Source organism: Cucumis melo, chromosome 3, assembly GCF_025177605.1.
Source record: "Cucumis melo cultivar AY chromosome 3, USDA_Cmelo_AY_1.0, whole genome shotgun sequence".
Lineage (NCBI taxonomy): Eukaryota > Viridiplantae > Streptophyta > Magnoliopsida > Cucurbitales > Cucurbitaceae > Cucumis > Cucumis melo.
The window spans coordinates 8,142,834-8,165,315 of NC_066859.1; the positions used below are offsets into that span (position 1 = coordinate 8,142,834).

Here is a 22,482-nt window from a genome sequence, read left to right on the forward strand (position 1 = left end):
TCTACCACATGAGATGATAGACCTGCAAAACATTGTTAGGTTTTCACAATTAACAATTATCTGAAAAATCATGTACATGTCATAACAAGTGCATTAAAATCATTTGTGCCAATACATTTGTCTTTAGTAAACTAACATTTAAACCCATGATTTATTTCTCAAAGTAATAAAATCTCATAGCTCAGGTCATGGATCCTCTAGATGTAGATGTTGTGTCATCGAACTGGGTTACCAATGTCCTGTGTTACTACTGTCTCTACTTATTGCGTCTCTTGTTGTATCTTCTGTTGTTAAGTACATAACATATCTCCAGTTACAGTTGTTAACACTTTCGTTGTTTTAACAGAATTTGACTTCGACTTTTCAACTCATTGGCTTACATTTGATTTGACTATGTGGAACTCATTCATCCATGGTTTCCTTTGATTTTAGTTATGGGGATCCAATTCACCCATGACTTTTGCCTAAATTCACTCATGACTTTCGCCTTAAGAGTTTCTTCTCTAATATTTCTATCGGAAGAAAACAACCGTGGCCTTTATTTTCTTGATTTTGCATAGATTCTCAATTTTTTTAGTTGATCACTCTCGTCCTTATAGACAACACCAAACTGTTGATGTCACATTTTGGTAAAGGAAAAATGCACCCAACCCTTATGTGATGCCAACAATTGAATTTGTAATTTGGGGAAGAGAGGACCTGTAAAAAAAAGTTCTAATGCCTAAGTTAGTAAAAAAAATTATAGAATATAGAATAAGTCGGATGTCTAAGTTACCTCATATGGAGTCATAAATGGTGTATTTATAAGAAATTAGAGTTGAAATTTATCTTTGTTCAACTAAAATTATGATATGAGTTTCCTAATCCTAAATAAGATATATATCTCTTAATTTGAATGGACAATGACATGCTAAATGGAGAAGGTCAGCCTCGACCTCATCCAGGCTCATCTTTCGACAAGGGTAAGGATAAACAGGCCGGTTTGGACTTTCAAACCTTACCATTAGCTTTTCACGACCCAAATAGGTCTTAGTATACCCTGATCATTAAATAGAGAAAGTTGACCATGGACTCATCCTTGGCTGAGGGTGAGGCTAATTGGGCTATTTTGGCTCAAAGTTCCATTGCTCTTTTCCTTAAGTCAACTTTCATCCATGATTTCTCTTTCCTTATCTTATATTGGACAAATTACAGGTATATTTTCTTTAGGTCAAGATCGATCGACCCAACATTCTTGCTAAGCGTGCTGGGGTTTCATACTTTAAGGCTAAGGATGCTAGGCCAAGGCCGATCAGGCCCAATCTATTTTTGAGCTCATTCCTTCAGTCTTCTTCTCCTATTTTTTGACTCTGCGAACCTTTATTCCTGTTGTTGCACTTCGGCCTTCAATGCAAAAAATCATCCAAGTCCAGCAAATAATGATGAAAGAAACGAGGCAGCAACTGAACAGATTGTTAAAAGAAACAAATATTGCAAAACAAAAATTGGATTAGTGAAAGGCTGAGTCGCGGAACACGCTTTCTTTAAGACGTTTCTTGGCTCTACTCTGAATCGTGCAAATAGAATTATGTCTCGTCGTCTCCAGAATAAAATAGCCCTTTTTCGTCAATTAGTTTTGCACAGAAACTAATTGGAACCGAAACATTAAAAAAAGAACAACTAGAAAAACTTTTAAGAGAATGAGAATTTGAGAAAAGATTGTTTGTTGTGTCTAGAAATGAAAACTGAGTGATGTATATATAGTGGTGGAGGATCAGTAACGGTCAAAAGAATTTAATTGTGAAACGTCACAAATTTATTATAATAAAACTTTTAACGGTTAAAAAATTAATTTTGTAACATTTAACGGTAATAAATTTTTCATCCAATAATCCCCCACTTGAAATTTTTTTACTATCAGTCCTCCACTTGAAAAATTTTAAAAACATTTTCATCGAGCAGTATCTGTCTCTATAATGTTGTGCTTAAGTAAAGGTGTCTGATGACTTGAACCTTTACGTAGTGACAATAGTTTAGAGTATTGTAAAGTAACTCGTTGTTTTGAACTTTACTTCTAACGTTATCGCACACACAATATTATTTGAGTGAAGTTATAAAATAGCCCGTGCTTTATGGCCTTGAACGTATATCCTAGTTTAGTAAATGCTCTAGGAATCTATCCAGAATTCCATAGGAAGCGACTCTCACTTTCACATTCACAAAGGTGAATCTATCAAGAGTACTCTTGTAGCTAGGTACCCTACTTGATATTAAGTATAGATTTCATTAAGAACAAAGTTTAGCCTCATCATACGCTTCAAAATGTCATGTTAATCACTAAACCATAAGAATGAGACTTTTAAATATTTAGCATGATTCTTATCATATTGCTTGTGATCAGTTATTACCCATTGAACTTGTTTCTTGGGATCTCCAGTCTTTCAAGTTAGGTTTACCTCACAGTAATTCAAGTTTTAATAGGACTGAGTCCCATTCTTTCTGAGGTTTTAAAAACCTTTTCTCTAGCGAGTCCTTTCGTCAAAGGATCAGCTAAGTTATCGTCTGATAGTACATAATCCACTATCACTGCACCAATAGTGATCAATTCTCTAATGGTACTGTGCTTACGATGTATCTGTCGTCTCTTACCATTATAGTAACGATTTTGAACTTTTGCGATAGCTGCAGTACTATCACAATGGATTAGTATGGCTGGTATCGGTCTTTCCCATGTGGGAATTTCTGATAGCAAGCTTCTAAACCAGCTTTCTTCTTTACTAGCAGCAGCTAATGCTATCATCTCTGAGTCCATCGTTGACTAGACTAAGATTGTCTGTTTCTTGGATTTTCAAGTCTCAGCTCCTCCTGCTATATTAAAAATATAGCCACTTGTAGGCTTTGAGTCATCTGAGAGGGAGTTCCAATCAGCATCGCTATAACCTTCAAGTACAGCGGGAAACTTGTTATAATGTAATCCTAGGTTTTGAATTTTCTTAAGGTATCTCATTATTCTCTCTATTGCATTCCAATGTTCTAGACTAGGTCTGCTATTAAACCTACATAGTAATCCTACAGCGTAAGCTATTTCTGGTCTAGTGCAATCAGCAGCATACTTCAAACTACCTATGATACTAGCGTACTCGGATTGGTTAACACTGTCACCAATGTTCTTGAATAATTTTACACTAGAGTCATAAGGTATACAAGCTGGTTTACTATCGAAGTAGTTGTACTTCTTTAGAATCTTTTCTATGTCATGAGATTGATCTAAGAAAATTCCATTTTCAGTTCTTGTAATTTTGATGCCTAAGATTACATCAGCTTCACCTAGGTCTTTCATGTCAAAATTTGCAATCAACATAGATTTTACATCATTTATGACGTGCAAGTTTGATCCAAAGATTAACATGTCATCTACGTATAGGCATATGATAATACATAACCTACCTTCAGTCTTATAGTAGATACATTTGTCACTTTCATTTACTTTGAATCCTTTTGACACGAGTAAGTTGTCAAATTTTTCGTGTCATTGCTTGGGAGCTTGTTTTAGTACATAGAGGGATTTATCTAGTTTGAAACTTTGGATTCTTGACAGTGAACTATGAAACCTTCAGGTTGTTCCATATAAATCTCTTCTTCTAAATCACCATTTAGGAAAACAGTTTTAACATCCATCTGATGGATTAAGAGATTGTTCAGGGCAGTTATAGATATCAACACTCTAATAGAGGTGATTCTAGTGGCCAGGGAAAAAGTATCAAAGAAGTCCTTTTGCTACTAATCTAGCCTTATACTTATCTACTGATCCATCAAGTTTGAGTTTCTTCCTTAAAACCCATTTGCAGTCTATAGCTTTACATCCAGGGGTTAAGTCAACTAGGTGTCAAGTTTTATTGGATTCAAGAGAGTCCATTTCATTATTGATAGCTTCTTGCCATAAATTGGCATCTATTGAGGATAATGCTTCTGTTAGATCTTTTGGATCTTCTACATTGTACATTTCGAAGTCTTCTCCAAAGTCTTTTATTGTTCTAGCTCTCTTGCTTCTTCTAGGTTCATGATCTACTTCCTTGTCTAGGGTTTGGATCCTAATTGAAGGTAGACTACTGGAACTTGAGCCCCCACTAGTTTGACTATATAGGGCCCCACTATTTCTAGATTTAAAAGGAAATCTATCCTCGAAAAAATCTACGTCATTTGATTCTATGATTACTTTGTTTTCTAAGTCATAATATCTATAGGCTTTACTATTTTCAGCGTATCCTATGAAGACACATTCATATGCTCTACTTGCTAATTTCTTTCTTTTTGGATCAGGTATTCTAACATAAGCTAGATAGCCTCAAGTTCTAAGATAAGACAAGTTCAGTTAGAGTTATATTATTTCTTTCTGCTTTTCCATTCATTTCAGGAGAATAAGGCGTAATAATTTCATGTATTATTCCGTTTGAGTTATAAAACTCATTGAAAGCAACTAAATCATATTCAGTTCCTCTATCACTACGAAGTCTCTTAATTATTTCATTAAACTGGTTCTCTATTTCAGTTACAAAGACTTTGAACATTTTATAGGCATCACTTTTATTTTTAAGCAGATAAATAAAAGTGTAGTTAGAACTATCATCTACAAAGGTAATTACATACCTTTTACTGTTTCTAGTTAAAGTCTCATCAAATTCATATAAGTCAGAATGAATTAGTTCTAAAGGCTCTGTTACTCTAGTTACAAACTTATGCGAGGTTTTAGTTCTCTTAGCTTGATTACAACATGCACATTTCTCAAAATCATGCAGAGATAACTTAGATATAAGATTTAACCTACTCATGTTACTAATTAATCTTTTATTAACATGACAAAGTCTAGCATGCCAAACATTAAAAGAAGTTAACATGTAAGCAGAAGATGCAATCTTATTAATTTCTAGATTCAATTTGAACATGCCATTAGTAGCGTAACCCTTCCCAACAAATACATTATTTTTAGTTAAAGTAAACAAGTATGTATTGGAAAAACAAACATTGATCATCGTTGTTGTGCCGTGTCGAACCACTGCCTTGAAAGCAAAATTCGGCGCGCCCTCGGTGCTAAATCACATATGCCGGATTGCTCCCCAAGGTTTACGCAACTTCCAAACTCTAGCGTGCACTCGTAAGAGTTGTGAATAGAATCAGAATGAAAAACACTTTGATAAAACACTCTGATAAAGAAATTAGGGTTTTGTTTTGTGAAGAGAGAGATTACTGTAAAACTTTTCTTTAAATATATATATATATATATATAAAAGAATTATTGTTTTTGAGTTATAAAATATATTAAATAATAAAAGTTATTAATTTTCAACTCTTATAAAATAGTACAATGATAGTCATTCCCAACAACCCCCCACGAATGGCTACCATTGTAATCTAGTTAAAACAATAATAAAGCATTTTCTCTGAACAAAGAAAGAAGTATAAACTTAAACATCAATATCTTTCGATTCGAATTGATGCGTGGTGAGGTGGGGCAACAATCCAATTTCTAAGGACTACCCATACGTGGCTATAGACCATCAAGTCTACCGCAGCAAACCACCCAGAAAAGGGCTATGGACCATCAAGCTTATCGCAATAGACCACCCAAATAAAGGGCTATGGACCATTAAATGTTTGAGTCTCATACTTGAAAATTCTAGAATTACTCTCTCCTTGTTAGGCCTTTGGAGAGATGATCTACAAGTTTCCTCAGACCTCACATACTTCAAGAAGATAATTCTTTCATTCAACCATCATCTCATAACTCCATATTTCAGATGAATTTGTCTTCTTTTACCATAATACACTATTTTTGGCAATACCCTATAACTGTGTATGAATCTTAATACAGATATACTGGTATAGAGGCCCCCTCACAATGGTACATCTCCCACTAGGCTTCTATGTCATTCATATTAATGGACCCATATAATGGTACAATTTTTTTTATTAAGAACACATATCCACTAGTAAAGCTTACTTCGCCATTCTAAGTTACCCGGTCTGCATACACTATTATTGTCTACCTATTTAGTATGGTAAACAATAATTACAATGCAAACCAAAATCTATTATAACCTTAAGATATCTTAATAAATGACGAAGAGCAATAAAATAATCTTAATCAGGATTATGTCTATATATACTCAATCTTCTCACAACATATGCAACAACATGTCTTGTACAGTTAATCTTTGCATATTCAGATTGAGAAATACTATCTCATTTACTTTCCTTAAGGCTCATTACTAGCATCATAAGAGCACTATCAAACTATTAAAATCTCTTTAATAGTATTCAGTGTGTGATTGAAATAAATCAAACCATTCTCAATAATACTAAACTCATCACATTAGTCTCACATAAATCTTTCATGACTTCAAGATGTGATAACTTTATAGCATTACTAACATTTATGTTTGTATCACATAAATCTTTCACATCAACATACAAACATATAATCACACAATAAACTCCATATATCAACAATTCACTACTCGAGACATTGTTTACAGTGTTGTTAATGTTTTTTCCTCATCAAACTTTCAGAAACTAGTTTAAGACCACAAAGAAATTTGACTATACCAAGTTACCATTGAGGGATATCATCTTTATATACATTTGATGTATTAGAAGACCACATACAGCTACAAAACCTTTTAAGGCTCTATAGTGGCTAATTTGGTCGTACGAGAATAAGAATCAAAACATTCTAAATTCCACGTTTGATTCAAAATATTTTTCATTAGTCTAAAGTTACACCTATGTACTTATGATCAGTTTCTTTATCTAATGTGAGACTTTGGTCGCATTCCCAACGATCCTCCCCTCGAACAAAGTTCCAACTGAACCTCCCCTAAAGTAGACATCCATCCATTAAACTTTTATCTAGGCTAACTTCTATCTAGCTAGAGCATATTGCCTATTCAATAGAGCTCAACCATGGATAAAACTGTGACTACTTTTAAGGTTCCACTATACCTTTGTTCGACCTAGAATTATATCAACAAGGCTAAACTATAACAACACGACTCTGGTACCACTTTAATTTGGAGACACCTTAGGGTATAAGTCTCCCATGTATCCTTATAAGATATTACATATTCAATAGTTTAGACAATATCTTAAGTTTTCATAAGATCCAATGAGATTCATAAAGAATGAATTTGCATATTTTCATACTACTAGCAAACTATAGTAATATGCAAATAATGTTGTACAACCAAAGTTGATTACAATTAATAGTAATACTTTCAATTTCATGAAAATTAACAACCAAATTAATCAACAATTCACGAAGTAAGTCATGCATAACTCTGTCACATACGACATACATTTCTACCCATGCTAACATGCTAATTGACATGCTCAAGTAGATCACAACAACGTCTCAACATTCACAAACTGATTTAAATATATAAATCTATATGCAACACTATTATGAATATAATCAGTAAACAATAGTCAAGGGTTTTCAATCATGCTGAAGATTTCTTGAACACAAGATATGCTACCTTAGTTAGACTCCCCCACACTTCTAAATATTTAAATGCAGAATATATTTAAAGTTCAACAATACTATTTTGTTGAGGGGAATAAATTTCATGAACAAATCCATTTAATTCACAAAAATCTATTCTAAGGTATTCATGATCCTTTTGTTTAATTGAATTTCTATTTCTAATTAATGTTATGCATGATTCATGTCATACATTATTTTCATCCAAGAGTGCATAGAATATTCAAATCATCACAATAGCACTCATTACTACAACATAAATTTGTCAAACTATACAGAATACTATAGTATATCCTCATCAAATATACATACAAAATGTCATCCTCAATTATAGCTTAGAAGTAAACTAGCTAATTCTTATACTATATGTAAAAATTAAATTTATGGAATAAATTACCAATCAAATCATGATTGTCCATATTGGAACTATTTATGTAACAAGGCCATCAAAACCAAATTATATTTTATCACAATCATGTAATTAGTAGGTTTTAGACTCTCTATCACAAACATTAAATGACAAACAACCTAAATTTAGTCCATCAATTTACTCATTTGAGTTTTCTTTCCAAGCCTCTTAAATCATGCCTGCAATTGAATGACTCTTAGCCAACAAATCATTCTAGAATAAATTCAAAATAACAAAATCTATTAAAACATACCACATTAAAGACAACATTGAAAATAAAGAGAATGAGAGTGGAAAGTCTTTTATGAATTATAAAACACAAAAATATACAACACAAAGATCTAAATGTGAAATGAAATCATAAAATTCCATTTATGAACCCGACCATCAATATGTATATCACATATATAAATTTAGGACATTTTTCTTTTAAATTATTTGGTCCAACACATGCATTATCGACTTTCCATCATTTCATAACCATTAAACAAACAATTTCAGCTTAATATGTTATGTTAATTAGACCAATATTTATCTCTCCAAATTTTGTATCGATCAATATAAATGATTAACATATCTCTTGAATATAAACAGTTTCATCTATCTCTTTTAAATTCTTTTCTAATAAACCATTCTAAAAATAAAATTCAGCAGGACCAAGATCATAGACCACAAAGGCGACAAGAACTGCAATTACATCCATAACTCATATCTTTTTCGCAACTAAGGTAGGGTTGAGAAACTAAGGATTATTTGATGCTTGAAAGGATTATTGTCTTTGCACCTAAAAGCACTTTTTGAGAACTTAAAAAGCCTATTAAAACATACCTTAATCATCAAAATTCTCAATAAACAATATACATCTTCAAATAGTAACCATCAGAGTATGACCAATTTAAGCAAAATAACCAGAAAATAAGTCAATTCATCACAGATCAATAAGAAATAGAGAAAAAAATATGTTGATATAATAAAGAAGAAATGAAAACCTGGTGAGTTGAAGATTCTGGTAAATATATTGGCATGCTACGATTCAGCAAAATTTCTTTTGAACAACATAATTGTACCGATCTCTTGGATGAATCAATCCAAAAAACTGCTTCTGTCGATCAACTGTCGAACGACCACCGCACAACTAAAGAAGCCACGGCAGAATAGCCCCCTTCACCGTGATAAACACGCCGAAAAAACGACACATCGGTACTCACCAACGTCACAGCTGAACTCACCGCCGTTCAATGTTAATATTTCGTCCAATAGCCGTTCAATGCCATAAACTCTCTGTACATAGATTACCGTCGACAACCTGGTTGCCGTTAAACACTGTCAATGCCAACATCTTCCTCTCCGTTGGCTCAATATCGGACGCCATCAATCGAAGTGTATTTTTCTGGTTGCTTTCCCTCTCTCTCTCTTTTTCTATTTTGCGTTGTGGCTACCTCTTCCCCCCTTCTTTTTCTCCATAAAAAAGACCTAAAGAGAACGATGGACTTAATTACAGAAGTGCCATTTGTTGTCTCCATATTTAGCAAACCCTAATTTTCCAGATTTGATCAACATTTGAGAATTTTGTTTTCAAATTGTTGGAAAAACAAACATTGATCATCGTTGTTGTGCCATGTCGAACCACTGCTTTGAAAGAAAAATTCGGCCCGACCTCGGTGCTAAATCGCATATGCCGGATTGCTCCCCAAGGTTTACACAACTTCCAAACTCTAGCGTGCACTCGTAAGAGTTGGGAATAGAATCAGAATGAAAAACGCTCAGAGAAAGAAATTAGGGTTTTGTTTTGTGAAGAGAAAGAGATTACTGTAAAACTTTTCTTTAAATATATATATAAATAAATAAATAAATAAATGAAAAAAAAAATATATATATATATACAAGAATTATTGTTTTTTAGTTATAAAATATATTAAATAATAACAATTATTAATTTTCAACTCTTATAAAATAGTACAATGATAGTCATTCCCAACAGTATGATCATATGGTTTGTGTGAATCCAGTCTTGTTGAGGAGATATCCGGAGACCAAATTCTTTTGAATTTCTGAAGTATGCAGAACTTCCTTCAGCAAAAGCGTCTTGCCGGATGTGAATTTCAGTTCTACTTCTCTAATATCGGCCACCTTGATTGTGTGATGATCTCCTACAAGGATATTCTTATCCTTAACTTCATTATATTATCTAAAAAGACTGAGGACGTGGCAGACATGGCGGGATGCACCGGTGTCTAGCCACCAACCTTCATACCCCCAATCACATTAATTTCAAATATCATATCTACTAATTCATCTTTTATTAGGTTTGCCTACGCAGCAGGATGACTCCAATTTCTACAATTTCTAGTTAAATGACCAGACTTATTACAATTATAACAAACAATTTGTACCATACTTCTGGACTGTGGGTTGTTTTGTTTGTTGGATCCTCATTTCATCTTGTTTTCTTTCGGCTTTAGGTTCAGTTTTAGAACTGTAGTGAGCTTCTTTCTAGGGATAGCATTCACCTTTTCTTTATTATCATGTTTCCTTGCTTCCTCCTCTATCCTTAGCCTCGTGATTAGACTTTCCAGTGAGAACTCCTTGGTTTTGTGCCTTAGAGTGTTCTTGAAATCCTTCCACAGTGGAGGTAATTTATCAATAATAACAGCAACTTGAAATTGATCATCGAGTGACATATCTTCACTGATAATCTTGTGGGCTATTTTCTGGATTTCATGTGACTGTGCCTCTACAGATTTTTCATCAGTCATTTGATATCTTAGGTATCAGCTGACAGTGTACTTATTCGACCCCGCTTCCTCAGTATCGTACTTCTTTTGCAGTAGTCATGGTATTATAATAATCATATAGTTCATCAATAAGACCATTAAGAATTAGGTTCTTACAGATGAAGTCAGTTTTATCCAGGTGGTGAGGTTCTTTAGTTGTTCTTCTGTAGGATCTTTTTCTGAAACCTTCGGCTTTTCAATAGTACAAGCAGTGGCCACCTTCTTCAGCGTGAGAAAAAATAACATCTTTTGTTTCCACCTTTTGAAGTGTGCTCCTTCAAAATAGAATGGACGGTTGAGATTAGAAGACATCAAGCCGGATTGGATTTGTCCGGCCATCACAGCAGAAAAGAATCGTCTTAAAATTGTTGTTGCACTTTGGTCTTCAATGCAAAAAATCGTCCAAGTCCAGCAAATAATGATGAAAGAAATGAGGCAGCAACTGAACAGATTGTTAAAAGAAACAAAGATTGCAAAACAAAAACTGGATTAGTGAAAGGCTGAGTCGCGGAACACGCTCTCTTTAAGACGTTTCGCGGCTTTACTCTGAATCGTGCAAATAGAATTATGTCTCATCGTCCCCAAGATAAAACAACTATTTTTCGTCAATTAGTTTTGCACAGAAATTAATCGAAACCGAAACACTAAAAAAAGAAAAACTCGGAAAACTTTTAAGAGAATGAGAATTTGAGAGAAGATTGTTTGTTGTGTCTAGAAATGAAAACTGAAGGATGTATATATAGTGGTGGAGGATCAGTAACGGTCAAAAGAATTTAATTGCGAGACGTCATAAATTTATTATAATAAACTTTTAACGGTCAAAAAATTAATTTTGTAACTTTTAACGGTAAAAAAGTTAATTCGTAATGTTATATCGGTCAAAAATTTAATTTTGTAACGTTTAACAGTCAATAAATTTTTCATCAATAATTCTAATCCACCAACAACAATAATCAAACAACAATCACATGGTAATCAAATTGCAACAAGATAATAATCAATATTATTGACAATCAAGTAACTATTAATATATCAAATAATAATTATACAACAATCATATAACAAATAAATATCATTAACGATGAAGATAAGATAAAATAGAAGTAAAATAGATATCGTTATCAAATTGTTTAGTAACATTAAGCAATTCAATATCTTTATAAAAAAAAATGACCGACCTTGTAACATTTGGAACAAAAAGTGACCATCAAAGAGTTTGATGAGATATTGATGCCACCTCAAAAAAAAAAAAAAAAAAAAGATTAGTTCAGTAGGGAAATTCAAACTATTTAACATTGTCAACAAGAGCATATTCTGATCATTGCCTTTTGAAATTATGATTTTGTATTTATAGTATTAGATAAATGTTGACATGTTGATATTTCAACATATCAATTAGTGAATCTAACAATTTTATCCTATCTTAAAAAATCGATGAAACATAAGAAAAGAAAATAACCATCATTGCTGTAGATAAAATACAATTATCAAACATTCTAACTCATTAACAAACGTGTAAATTGCTTATTTTTTAATTTTTTAAAAATCATCATTACGTTTTTCCATATAGAAACATCCGACGTTTTCAACATTTTTCAATTTTCACATATTTCAAGAGCCAGTTTGGTCGTTGATGGTCAGTATTTGAAGGGAAACCACCACTCATAACCCTCCAAATGCCTTCATTGTCATTCAAACCCCTCCTTCTAATGACGAAGAGATTCAAACCCACTCCACCCTCCACTCCCTCCACAAAGCCATCGCCACCGCCGCCGTCTCCCCCTACCCCTCAACTCTCCCATTCAAAACCAACCACTGTCTCCATCCACCACTCATCCAAAAACCCAAACAAAACCCTAACCCTCCTCAAATCCCCCCAATCCCCATCATCCTCCAACTGGGTCTCTCTAAATCTCACCAGATCAGACCTCTCTTTGCCTCTCACTTTCCCCACCGGCCAAACCTTCCGCTGGAAACAAACCAACCCCCTTGAGTTCACCGGCGTCGTTGGCTCTCATCTCATCTCTCTCAACCATCTTCCAAACGGCGAAGTTTCATATTGCCTTCACTTTTCTTCTACATCCACCTCCTCCTCCGCCGCCGCCAGATTGGCATTACTTGATTTCCTTAACGCCGGCATCTCCCTGAGTTCCATTTGGGAGGTATTCTCGGCGGCTGATCCGGGATTCGATGCGTTGGCTCGCCATTTGGAGGGGGCTCGAGTTCTCAGGCAAGACCCACTTGAATGTTTGATTCAGTTTTTGTGTTCTTCCAATAATAATATTGGGAGAATCACTAAAATGGTGGATTACATCTCATCACTCGGGAATTATTTGGGTAATGTTGGAGGTTTTGATTTCCATGAATTCCCTTCTTTGGAGAGGCTGTCCTTGGTCTCTGAGGCTGAGCTTAGAGAGGCAGGCTTTGGTTACAGGTTAATCTCTCTATTTCATTAGCTCTATCTGTGAGGATGGGAACGCTTCCCACATTGTAGGAAGGAAAATATCTATGAGTCTATGACTTTGAGATGATATAGGACACTAAAGTGAAACCAAAAGTACAAGTTATGTCAGCATAGGATAAATGTTAAAAATATCATTTCATTAGGGAAAGTAAGAGAGCTCCATTGTGCACACACTATCATCAATCTTAAAAATTTCTTTTTGGTTTTCTGCTTTTGGTTGTTTTCTCGGATATTTATGAACTTTTTCTCATCACTTCAGACTTCGGAGCACATTGGATTTCTGAGCCAAAGTATCAAAACCAAAATCAAAACTTTATGCTTCATTTGTTAACCATTTGTTTTTTAAGCCTATTTCCTCTCAATTTCTTATGTTTTTCATATATTTAAGTAAAATGTTGAGGTTTAAGCCAAATTCAGGAAACAGAAACAAATTTTTAAAAACTACTTTCCTTAGTTTTCAAAACATGCCTTGATTCTTGAAAATATTGGTAGGAAGAAGAAAATAAAGTAAGAAACCTATAGGCTTTTTTAAGTTTAAAAATTTTGGCTTCGTCATAATGCAAGGAACCTATATAGGTAGTTATAGTTTTTATAAGCTTAGTTTTTGAATACATAAAAATAAAAACAAAATGATTGTTGCCCGTGATCATTGAATAGGCAGTATGCTGTATGGGTGGTTTTATTGATAGCTTAATGTGAATAAGCAGGGCTAAATACATAATTGGCACTGTGAATGCACTGAAAGCAAAACCTGGTGGAGGTGCAGAATGGCTTCTGTCCCTTCGTGATTCAGATCTTGAAGAGGTGATTGGAGCCCTTTCTACTTTACCGGGCGTGGGTCCAAAGGTAGCAGCTTGTGTCGCTCTCTTCTCTCTTGACCAGCACCACGCCATTCCTGTTGACACACATGTCTGGCAGGTAGTATCTCCCTTTTCATGTGAACTAAAATGATATAAGTTTCATTCTTATAAACCCAAGGGGCTTTGCTTGTCTGAACTTGAGAACTTTCATCATTCTCTTCTGTGGGGGCTGAAAAAAAGAAAGATGTTGCTTACAGGGAGAAGTCTGTGTTCAAATAAATAGAAGTGGATATAGATTTGGGATTGTAGGCATTATTGGATGAGTTTTAGTTATGTCGATTTTGGTTCTGTTGGAAGTTGATTGTAAGGCTTTTTTCTTGTTTGGGATGAAAAGATTGCTACAAGGTACCTTGTTCCTGAGCTTGCTGGTGCACGCCTAACACCAAAGCTTTGCAATCGTGTGGCTGAGGCATTTGTCAGCAAGTATGGAAAATACGCTGGATGGGCTCAAACTCTGCTTTTCGTCGCTGAGTTGCCTCAACAGAAGGCCCTTTTACCAGCAACTCTTGAGAATACCAAAAGGAAAAGATCTACAAAGCAGCAGAAAGATATGGCACATGCTGGTAACATAGATCAATGTGAATAGCTATATTTAGTTGGTCTCAGGATTTCCAGGTTGACGTAAATCCTGTTTCTCTTGTAGAGCAAGATCTATAGTTGTTACAGATCAAAGATGAAGATGCGAGAGGTTTGTTCAAAGTACAAACTACTAGTAAATGTGGGATACTAAAAGATGATTGATGTGATTAATGCTGAGTTTTGCTTGCTTCTTTACGAGCAAAGTTTTCGATAGGAATATAGTACTTAAATCTTTTGGTTTGCTTTGGCTCATTGATGGCGTTTCCTCCTTAAGGAAGAACTCAGAATTTAATCGCCAGTTTTGGGGAAGTCTCACATTCCATTCTCTTTGCAGCATTTCAATCCTAATATGTTAGGAATGTTCAGTTGCAAAAAGTTCTGATTTTCTGTGACAAGAGAACTGTGGTTATATTTCATTGTTGAGACTTGACTGAATCAATTAATAACTGAATTATTGTGTAAATGTTTCTAGGACTCCAAAAAGAATGAAATAAGCTGTGGTAATGGAGAAAAGATTATTGCTAAAGCTATTTATATATTGAAAGGTACTGTGAATTATCATGCCATGTACTTCATGCTAGGCGTATTCAATCATTTACGTGCATTGTGCATCGACCAACAATGTTTTCGTGACGTGTGGACATGGATCGCCTTGAAAGTTCAGACTTGAGATTGGAATTGAGCATTTGACCCTCCCCAGACACGCCTGAATCATCACAATGCAATTTTCATGTGAGCTATTGTCTTGATTGCCTTTTATTAGCAAGATTTTCAAAAAATGCTCCAGAATCCAATTTCAAGATACCACTTTCTTTATAGAATGCTAATGTGTTTCAGGAGAAAACTCACATGTTCTACAATGGGTCTGGAGTTTGGCGAGTGACACATTCCAATAGCATAGCTTTGACAATCACCAGATGGGGTACCAAAGCTTGCAAATAAGATGTTGGAGATTTTCTTTTTACTAGGGCAGCTTAATTGGACCTTAGGCCTTCTGGTTCTGTTCTTCGCACTTCTTACCTTTTGTTTCTTTGCACCCATCCACGAAGCTACTAAAGGATAATGTGATTCAGACACTTGCCCACATGTTTTGGTAATCAAAACGGAATCCAAAGATATCTCAACTGGGTTTCCTGTTTCTTCTTCGAGAATAACCAACTGGTTGTCAGTTGGCTTGAGGAAGGAACGCGGTACATTATACCTGGATTGAACGAGAGACAGAATTGTATCAAAAATGAGGAAACTAGGGGTAGGAAATTTGAGACATAAGGTATGATATAAACACTAAATATCAAGGTGAGTAAACTATTTACCATTTCTGTGAAGGCTCCCCTTTTGGGGTAAGGAAGGAGACCCAGTACCGGCCAATGCCCCGGCCGTTAACCCAAGCTGCACCCTTCCCCATGGAACCAAGGTTCAGTGCAATTGGATCATCACCAGGAGGTGCATCAAACCGAGTCTGCCCGATTAGCAATGAATGACAATAACAAAGGTCAGTTCGTGAACATTTGAATTCAAGATAGTTGCTATTGATTATTGGTAGTACCTTGTACCATGTGAGCGGCTGAGAAGAGTTTCCTAACCTGCTCCACTGAACATTGCTTGACCCAGTGTCTAAAAATATTTGCGATTGCTCTCCTGATAGGCCAACCTTTGCAAAATTGTTTGCAAAAATATTAACAAGAGGTTAGTTTTAAGTGTTTGCTTGCGGCTGTGTACTTTTTTGCATATTACATCAGTTTCAAGTGTATATGAACAATTAATGAACCTTGTATCCCCATGGTTGTTCTGAGAAATCCACGCCTTGAATTCCCACTCTTCGCAGTCCAGCAACTCTGGTCTCAAGAAATGCTCCAGAGTCCTTTCACATTAAAACTATCAGAATTCACTAAGATGTGGGGTGCATTACCTATCAGCGTTAAGACATCAACTATGGAAGGGAAGATTAAAAGATTCATACCGGTAACCCAACCATTACACTGAGCAATGAGATATTGTTGATGCCATTTCTCAATGTAATAGTATTCACAAGAGAGAAACCTTTTTCTTTGTAAGTTCCATGCGCAGAGCCTATAAAACATCCATTTTAAAATGCTCGATATTGTGGTTTCTTCGAGTTTCAATTTTCAACCATAAAAAGAAAGATAAGACTAGCCTGCATAATCCCCATTGACAAATGCATGCAAGGCATGAGCTCGAGAATCCACTTCAAATGTTTGTTGAGAGTCAGGTGAATCTTGTTGAACCCTGCATTCCAATCAAGACACACAATTGAACTAATTCATTGACTTCCAACTATACTTTATTGAATTCAAGCATAATCAGCTGCTTGATTTATCATTAATAACTTACCTAAAAGTGTACCAAAGATAGTCTGATCTGTCTTTTGTTGTACCCATATGCTCTAATAATTTGTTTGCTCTTAATTCGGTATCCTCAAAGTTAGGTATTGGTTCCTTGAATTCTTCCCATTCTTCAGATGAATCGAACTTTTGTACTGTCATCATTGATCTCGTATTACGTTGTACACTTACCTGATCAAATATATTTCAACAGTTGAAATTAACGAAGAAAAATAAAGTTGATAAAAACTTTTCACCAGTTGTCAGTGTAAATCTTACTCTTCTAGTATTGAAGGCCACATTTTTACAATCTGGTAAGATGCTGATGGATCCAAGAGGTAACTCATAAGTAACATTCTGAAAGAGGACATCCGTGTCTATAGCTCCCCTATTCACCAAGAAGGCAGCACATTCATCGGACTCCGTTTTGAACACAATGGCCTGCAAAAAAAAAAAAGGAAAAAAACACGATGGCTTGATTCTTAAACAATAAACTAATAAACATTATTTCCACTTGGTTTCTTGAACTATTGCTAAAATAAAAACAAAATCTTCAAAACTAAAAACCAGTAGTTTTAGTTTTTACAATGAAAATGCCATGAGAAATTGTGAGAAGCAAGCATAATTGTTAAAAATCAAACAGTTAATATTCGAAATCATGAGAGATCTACAATTTTCGAGAATTGCAACCTAATAAGTAATAATTATCATTCTCATCTTTTGGTCCTGTATTTAGTATACAACATTCCATTTTCAACATCGATGGGAAGAATAGTTTTTTTATTTTGCATGGAGTTAAAGCTTACTTCTAGTGATTGTCCCAATGAGAAATTAAATTTTGTTCCAGTGAGCAATGGCGTGGAGCATAGCTTAACTGCAGCATGTAATTCTTTAAGATGACCCCATTTTGGTTCCCTAGTTAAACCTGCAGCAAAAATGTGGTAAACAGTTTTTAGTTGATACAAAGTTCGAACAATTGAGTTAATTTAATTAAGACGGGTAGTTTTTGAAATTGTCTTACCATATTCGTCCAGGGGGCCTTGGTCATAGTAACCTGTGATCATAAATGCAGAGGCTGATCTTCCAAAGTTGGTTCCTCCATGATACTAATGGAAAAAATGGACAGTGGTTTTGGTTCAAGTTAAACATGTACATCTTTAGTTAGGTTGATAGAAACAAACAAAAAATTGAGAGAGAGATTTGTATCAATACCATATAATAATTGACATAAGTCCCATTCTTTGCGGCAATGAAAAGAGCAACATGAAATGCAATCTCCTCCGCTGATCTTATATACGGTTCTTCACCATATGTTTGATAACTGTAATCCCACGCCCCCAAAACAAAAATAAAGGTTATCGATCTTTAAACAACAACATTTAATCTGATATTCAAGTAATTAACAATCTCTATAACATTCAAAGAAGAAGCATATTCTTCCTCCATTTTTGTGAAAATGATACGCAAGATATCTGGACACAATGCAACCGCAAAACATACAAACTAGTCCAATTCTCAGTCCAAATAGATGGCTTAGTGGGTGAATTTGGTCCTGTGAATGTTTCTCCACATCTCATCCCATTACACGTATTAATCTGCCATGATAAATACAAAAAGGAACACGTTAGAGATAGAGAGGAAAAGTAATTAAGTATAGTTAATTAAGTACTTTTGACAAAAATATACCACGGGGTCAGGTGCATCGTTTTGCTTGCACATGCTCCATGGCACACCAGTCTGAAGGCTAACAGCCATTTTTGCTGCCCATTGAACATAAGGCGGTCCTTTCTCACCAAAGGCTGCCTCCACCAATGTGTATTCATTCTCAATCTGCAATTTCATCAATGAGTTCTCATAATAAGGTGACAAAGAACACAAAATTAAAAGATAAATTAAAAAGATATTCAATGGAGTAGCTACTTGCCCATTGGCTCAAACCTGTGAAAGTATAATTGGTCCTCCTTGTGAAGCATATAAGCCTTCCGACTTCATCATGTTCACGATCTTCGTGGTGAAGTTTTGCATGTGAAGCTGCCATTAAAGGTGCAGAGTGACCATGAAAATGTAACGACTCACTTGCTTATCCCAACTTAAATGGACTACGGTAAATATAAATTTATATATCATATTATTATTTTAGCTACAGAAAGATGCATGAGTGTGACCCTACATCCAAATATTGCTCAATTAACTATATCAATACTACAAACAAAGCCATAAAAAGCTTAGCACAATCAATGTATGTTAGGACCAAGAAATCCGCGGTTTAGATCTCTTCACCCAATTTGTACAAGAAAAAAGGGGAAAAAACAGAGGTATACCTTAAATGGTTCGTTGTCAGATCGATAAACAATTCCAGGAACATCATGTAACCAAAATGGTAGACCTCTGTATTAGAAAGTTAAGACAAGGACCAAGAAATGGACGTTATTTATTAGGTACTAGTTGAGTTATAAAGTTTAATTTGTTTTAATTCAACAAAAGAAAATGGTAAAGCTCAGAACAGAGCAAACGACACGCAGAACATGATGAAAACAAAGGGGAATATAAATCTATCGGTCTTTACCCATAACTCCATTCAGCCTCAATGAAGGGTCCAATCCTAAGGCAAGCATATAGTCCTTGAGCTTGTATTTCTTTAACAAATTGTACTATATCACGTCTTCCACTAAATTCATACTGGAAAAGAGCAAGCAATACAATTCATTGCCATGTCATCTAAAGTTCTAAAGATACACAGGGAGTAGAGAAACAGCATTGAGTTACCGTTCCTTGTTGGGGTTCGTGAAGGTTCCAGAACACGTAGGTTTGTATAACGTCTATTCCACCTTCCTTTGCTTTGGCTATCAAAGAAGGCCACATCTACACAACAAATTAACAAAAGAGAAAAAGGCATCGTCTTAATTCTAATATGTTCAAACAACTGAAGTACAGGTGAAAAATGTTGTGGCCAATTGAACTATGTATGCGATGAGCTGTTCTCGAGATCCGGCTTTTTTTCTCTGACAATTACGTTCACGCTTAATTTTGAATTCCATGGAGAGATTTTTCATTCGTCCATTGTGCGGTGACGTGTATCACATGATTTTTATATAATATATATGTATTTTGTTCGCTTTCTAAGGCTGCATTTAATATCTGTTTTTTTTAAATCATGTTCTTTTTCAGACTAAGCAAAGTTTTAAAACTAAAAAAATCTTGTTTGATAAATGAGTTCATTTTTAGACTCATGAGTGAAATCTATGCTTTTTTAAATATTTGAGTTAGTTTTTAAAGATTTTTCGGAGTAACAAAACAAAGAAACACTTACTTACCAGGATGCTTGCAAGTTTAATTTTTAAAATTAATATTAAAATGGAGTAATGTATAGTTTTGCAAAATTTTATTTTTATTCTTTGAAATTTGAATGAGAACTCTTATTTCTTTCTTTTATGTATAGAGGTGAAAATGACATGAAAGAAAAAATACTGATGGAAAAATATAGTATAGAAACAAACATAGCATATGAAATCATTATACCAAACTTAAGCACTAAAAATGAAGTCATTAGACCAATATAAACATAGTTGAATGGTAGAAAAAAAATGTAGCCAAAAGCTTGATTCTATAATAGCACATCATCCATATAAGTAAACAAAATAAATAAGAGAGAGAAAAAAATGAAAGAGGGGTCATTGCCAAACCACTCCTTTTCAAGCTCAATCTTAGACTACCCCATTAGCAGTTGAAGTGATTAAGAACACAACCACATATACAAACAAATACTAAAATTAATTTTGTACTAAATATTTTGTTTAATGTCAATTAATCTTTTTATTGCACGATATAAGTTTAACACAATAATTTTTATTGGTAGATGAAAACGTAAAATTTCAAACACAAAAAAAAAAAAGTAATGTTTAAAATTACAGTAACTTGAAAAAGAATAATCAAAATATTATTTAAAAACATAATTGATAATAGTCATAGTTTAGAACATTTTCAAATATAGGAAAATGAATAAAAATATTAAAAAATATTAAAAAAAATTCAAATCTATCACATATACACATGGTTAATTGATATAAATTTAATATGAAATTTAGTTATATTTTATAAAATACCATAGTTTTCCTAATAATTTCTTATATATTAAAACAAAAGCAAACAGTACTCAGGTATGAACACGCACTGAAGCCTTGGCTTAAGAAATAATTGCAAAACTTAGGGAGGACATTTTAAATTCTTATTATATTTATAAATTATGACTAACCTACATGTTTTTTAGGAACGCAAAATTGAATATCAGAATTGCTGCTTTTGATTGCACCTAATTCCCAGAAATTCATTTTGAATTGAATCACAGTTAAATCAAATATAGAAATGCCAAAATATTATATTCATAATGAAGTGAATTCTACTCCTGAATTTTGAATACTGCCGTAAACAGCAATTCACTACCTTCGTTGGCGGGAAACTTTATCAATCAAAACACCATTTCTGGAAAAATAAAAAAAGAAGTAAAAAAGACACAGAAATTCCAATTAAATTCACAAAAACGCAGAGACATGAATGATGAACCAATACGGTTATCAATAACCAAACGCATTAACGCGTTTCATTTCCCTTTATGAACTAACCTAACACCTCTTACCAATGTGAAATGGATGATTCGTAGAAATTTCACTTTCCCACCAAAAAATTTCAAAAAGTAAAAATTTAACCGCCATGAATTGCTAAACTCATATTAGAATCAGAAACCATCGGAACCATCGCAGAAGATCAAAAACGATGAATAAAAAGTAAGTAATAGTTAATCGAGCTTACATCAGGAGTGCTCCGTGGATAGTGAATCGAACCAGAGAAGAGCAGTTTGTGTTCGCCATTGACGATCAAGGATCTTCCATCGTAAGTTACGCCGATGCCGTCGTTGCCGCCGAGGACGCAGTGGAATAACGGCGCCGTGAAGAACAAAGCAGAGTAAATGCATATGACGATGCAGGACTCTGATTTCGCCATTGATTCTCAAACCTTTGTCTGTTCAATTCTTTTTCAACTGCGGAATTTATATAAAAAACTGGAAACCAACTTCTCCCTTACTGCCCATTTCATTCTCTTGCTTACAAGAAATGTACAAAAAAACGTCGGGATCTGTAAAAAGGGGAATTTGAACTATGAATTTTCTGCGTAAGAAACGAGGCGTCTCTCTTGATTTTATACAGCTTCATAATTGGCTGTCAATTAGTTCAAAAAAATAATAATAATAAAGAAAAATGAAGAGGGAGAAGTGTGAAGATGGGGGATTCGAGTAGAACTGGGAATTTACGAATTTCAATGGTGAGTGGGTAACGAACTTGTAAATAGATTTTGTCCTGTACTCAAAAAGGATTATAGATAAATAACGAGGGGGGGGGAAATGAGAATAAAGATAGTTAGTGGGTATGTTAAGTAAATTAAGTGAAGAAAACCTGAGCCGGACCCATTGGTAGCGGAAACTCGTCGCGTCTGTTGAGTCACGTGAGAGAGATAAACCAAAAATAAGCAAAAAAATCTTCAACA

General features: G+C 34.4%; 2 protein-coding genes across 13 annotated transcripts; one reads left to right on the plus strand and one right to left on the minus strand.

Annotated features, from left to right (window-relative positions):
• Positions 1-12,301: 12,301 nt before the first annotated feature.
• Positions 12,302-16,420, plus strand: LOC103504082 (N-glycosylase/DNA lyase OGG1). Of its 11 annotated transcripts, none has more exons than XR_007819802.1 (7): positions 12,302-13,133; positions 13,871-14,081; positions 14,358-14,586; positions 14,667-14,711; positions 15,075-15,147; positions 15,267-15,334; positions 15,440-16,420. XR_007819802.1 is itself a non-coding variant. In XM_017048132.2 (4 exons), the coding sequence occupies exons 1-4, from the start codon at positions 12,376-12,378 to the stop codon at positions 14,678-14,680; spliced, it is 1,212 nt and encodes a 403-aa protein (XP_016903621.2). In that variant the 5' UTR covers positions 12,302-12,375; the 3' UTR covers positions 14,681-14,797. The 11 variants fall into 11 exon arrangements, 2 of the variants coding, with proteins under 2 accessions (XP_016903621.2, XP_008466739.2); XR_007819795.1 differs by lacking the exon at positions 15,075-15,147 and having other exon boundaries at positions 12,303-13,133; positions 14,358-14,711; positions 15,148-15,334; ... (1 more) ...; positions 15,929-16,094; positions 16,214-16,420; XR_007819799.1 differs by having other exon boundaries at positions 15,075-15,334.
• LOC103504084 (beta-galactosidase 16) lies at positions 15,068-22,266 on the minus strand. 2 transcript variants are annotated; one of them, XM_008468520.3, is made up of 19 exons: positions 21,751-22,266; positions 19,711-19,806; positions 19,511-19,623; positions 19,266-19,332; positions 18,883-18,975; positions 18,631-18,774; positions 18,445-18,539; positions 18,157-18,265; positions 17,966-18,050; positions 17,751-17,869; positions 17,224-17,385; positions 16,955-17,136; positions 16,758-16,849; positions 16,563-16,672; positions 16,371-16,463; positions 16,149-16,253; positions 15,916-16,061; positions 15,452-15,803; positions 15,068-15,308 (listed from the first exon to the last, which is right to left on the minus strand). In XM_008468520.3, exons 1-19 carry the CDS (start codon positions 21,940-21,942, stop codon positions 15,198-15,200), a joined length of 2,466 nt encoding a protein of 821 aa, XP_008466742.2. In that variant the 5' UTR covers positions 21,943-22,266; the 3' UTR covers positions 15,068-15,197. The 2 variants fall into 2 exon arrangements, with proteins under 2 accessions (XP_008466742.2, XP_008466741.2); XM_008468519.3 differs by having other exon boundaries at positions 15,916-16,253; positions 21,751-22,265.
• Between the last annotated feature and the right edge of the window lie 216 nt (positions 22,267-22,482).

Coding starts and splice junctions, on each gene's coding strand:
- LOC103504084 (XM_008468519.3), bottom strand. CDS start 21,942: ATGGCGAAATCAGAGTCCTGCATCGTCATATGCATTTACTCTGCTTTG. Junction 18,051..18,156: donor CTTATGTCAATTATTATATG/GTATTGATACAA, acceptor TTTTTCCATTAG/TATCATGGAGGAACCAACTT. Junction 15,309..15,451: donor CCAGACCCATTGTAGAACAT/GTGAGTTTTCTC, acceptor GTGATGATTCAG/GCGTGTCTGGGGAGGGTCAA.
- LOC103504082 (XM_008468517.3), top strand. CDS start 12,376: ATGCCTTCATTGTCATTCAAACCCCTCCTTCTAATGACGAAGAGATTC. Junction 13,134..13,870: donor GAGGCAGGCTTTGGTTACAG/GTTAATCTCTCT, acceptor GTGAATAAGCAG/GGCTAAATACATAATTGGCA. Junction 14,082..14,357: donor TTGACACACATGTCTGGCAG/GTAGTATCTCCC, acceptor TGGGATGAAAAG/ATTGCTACAAGGTACCTTGT.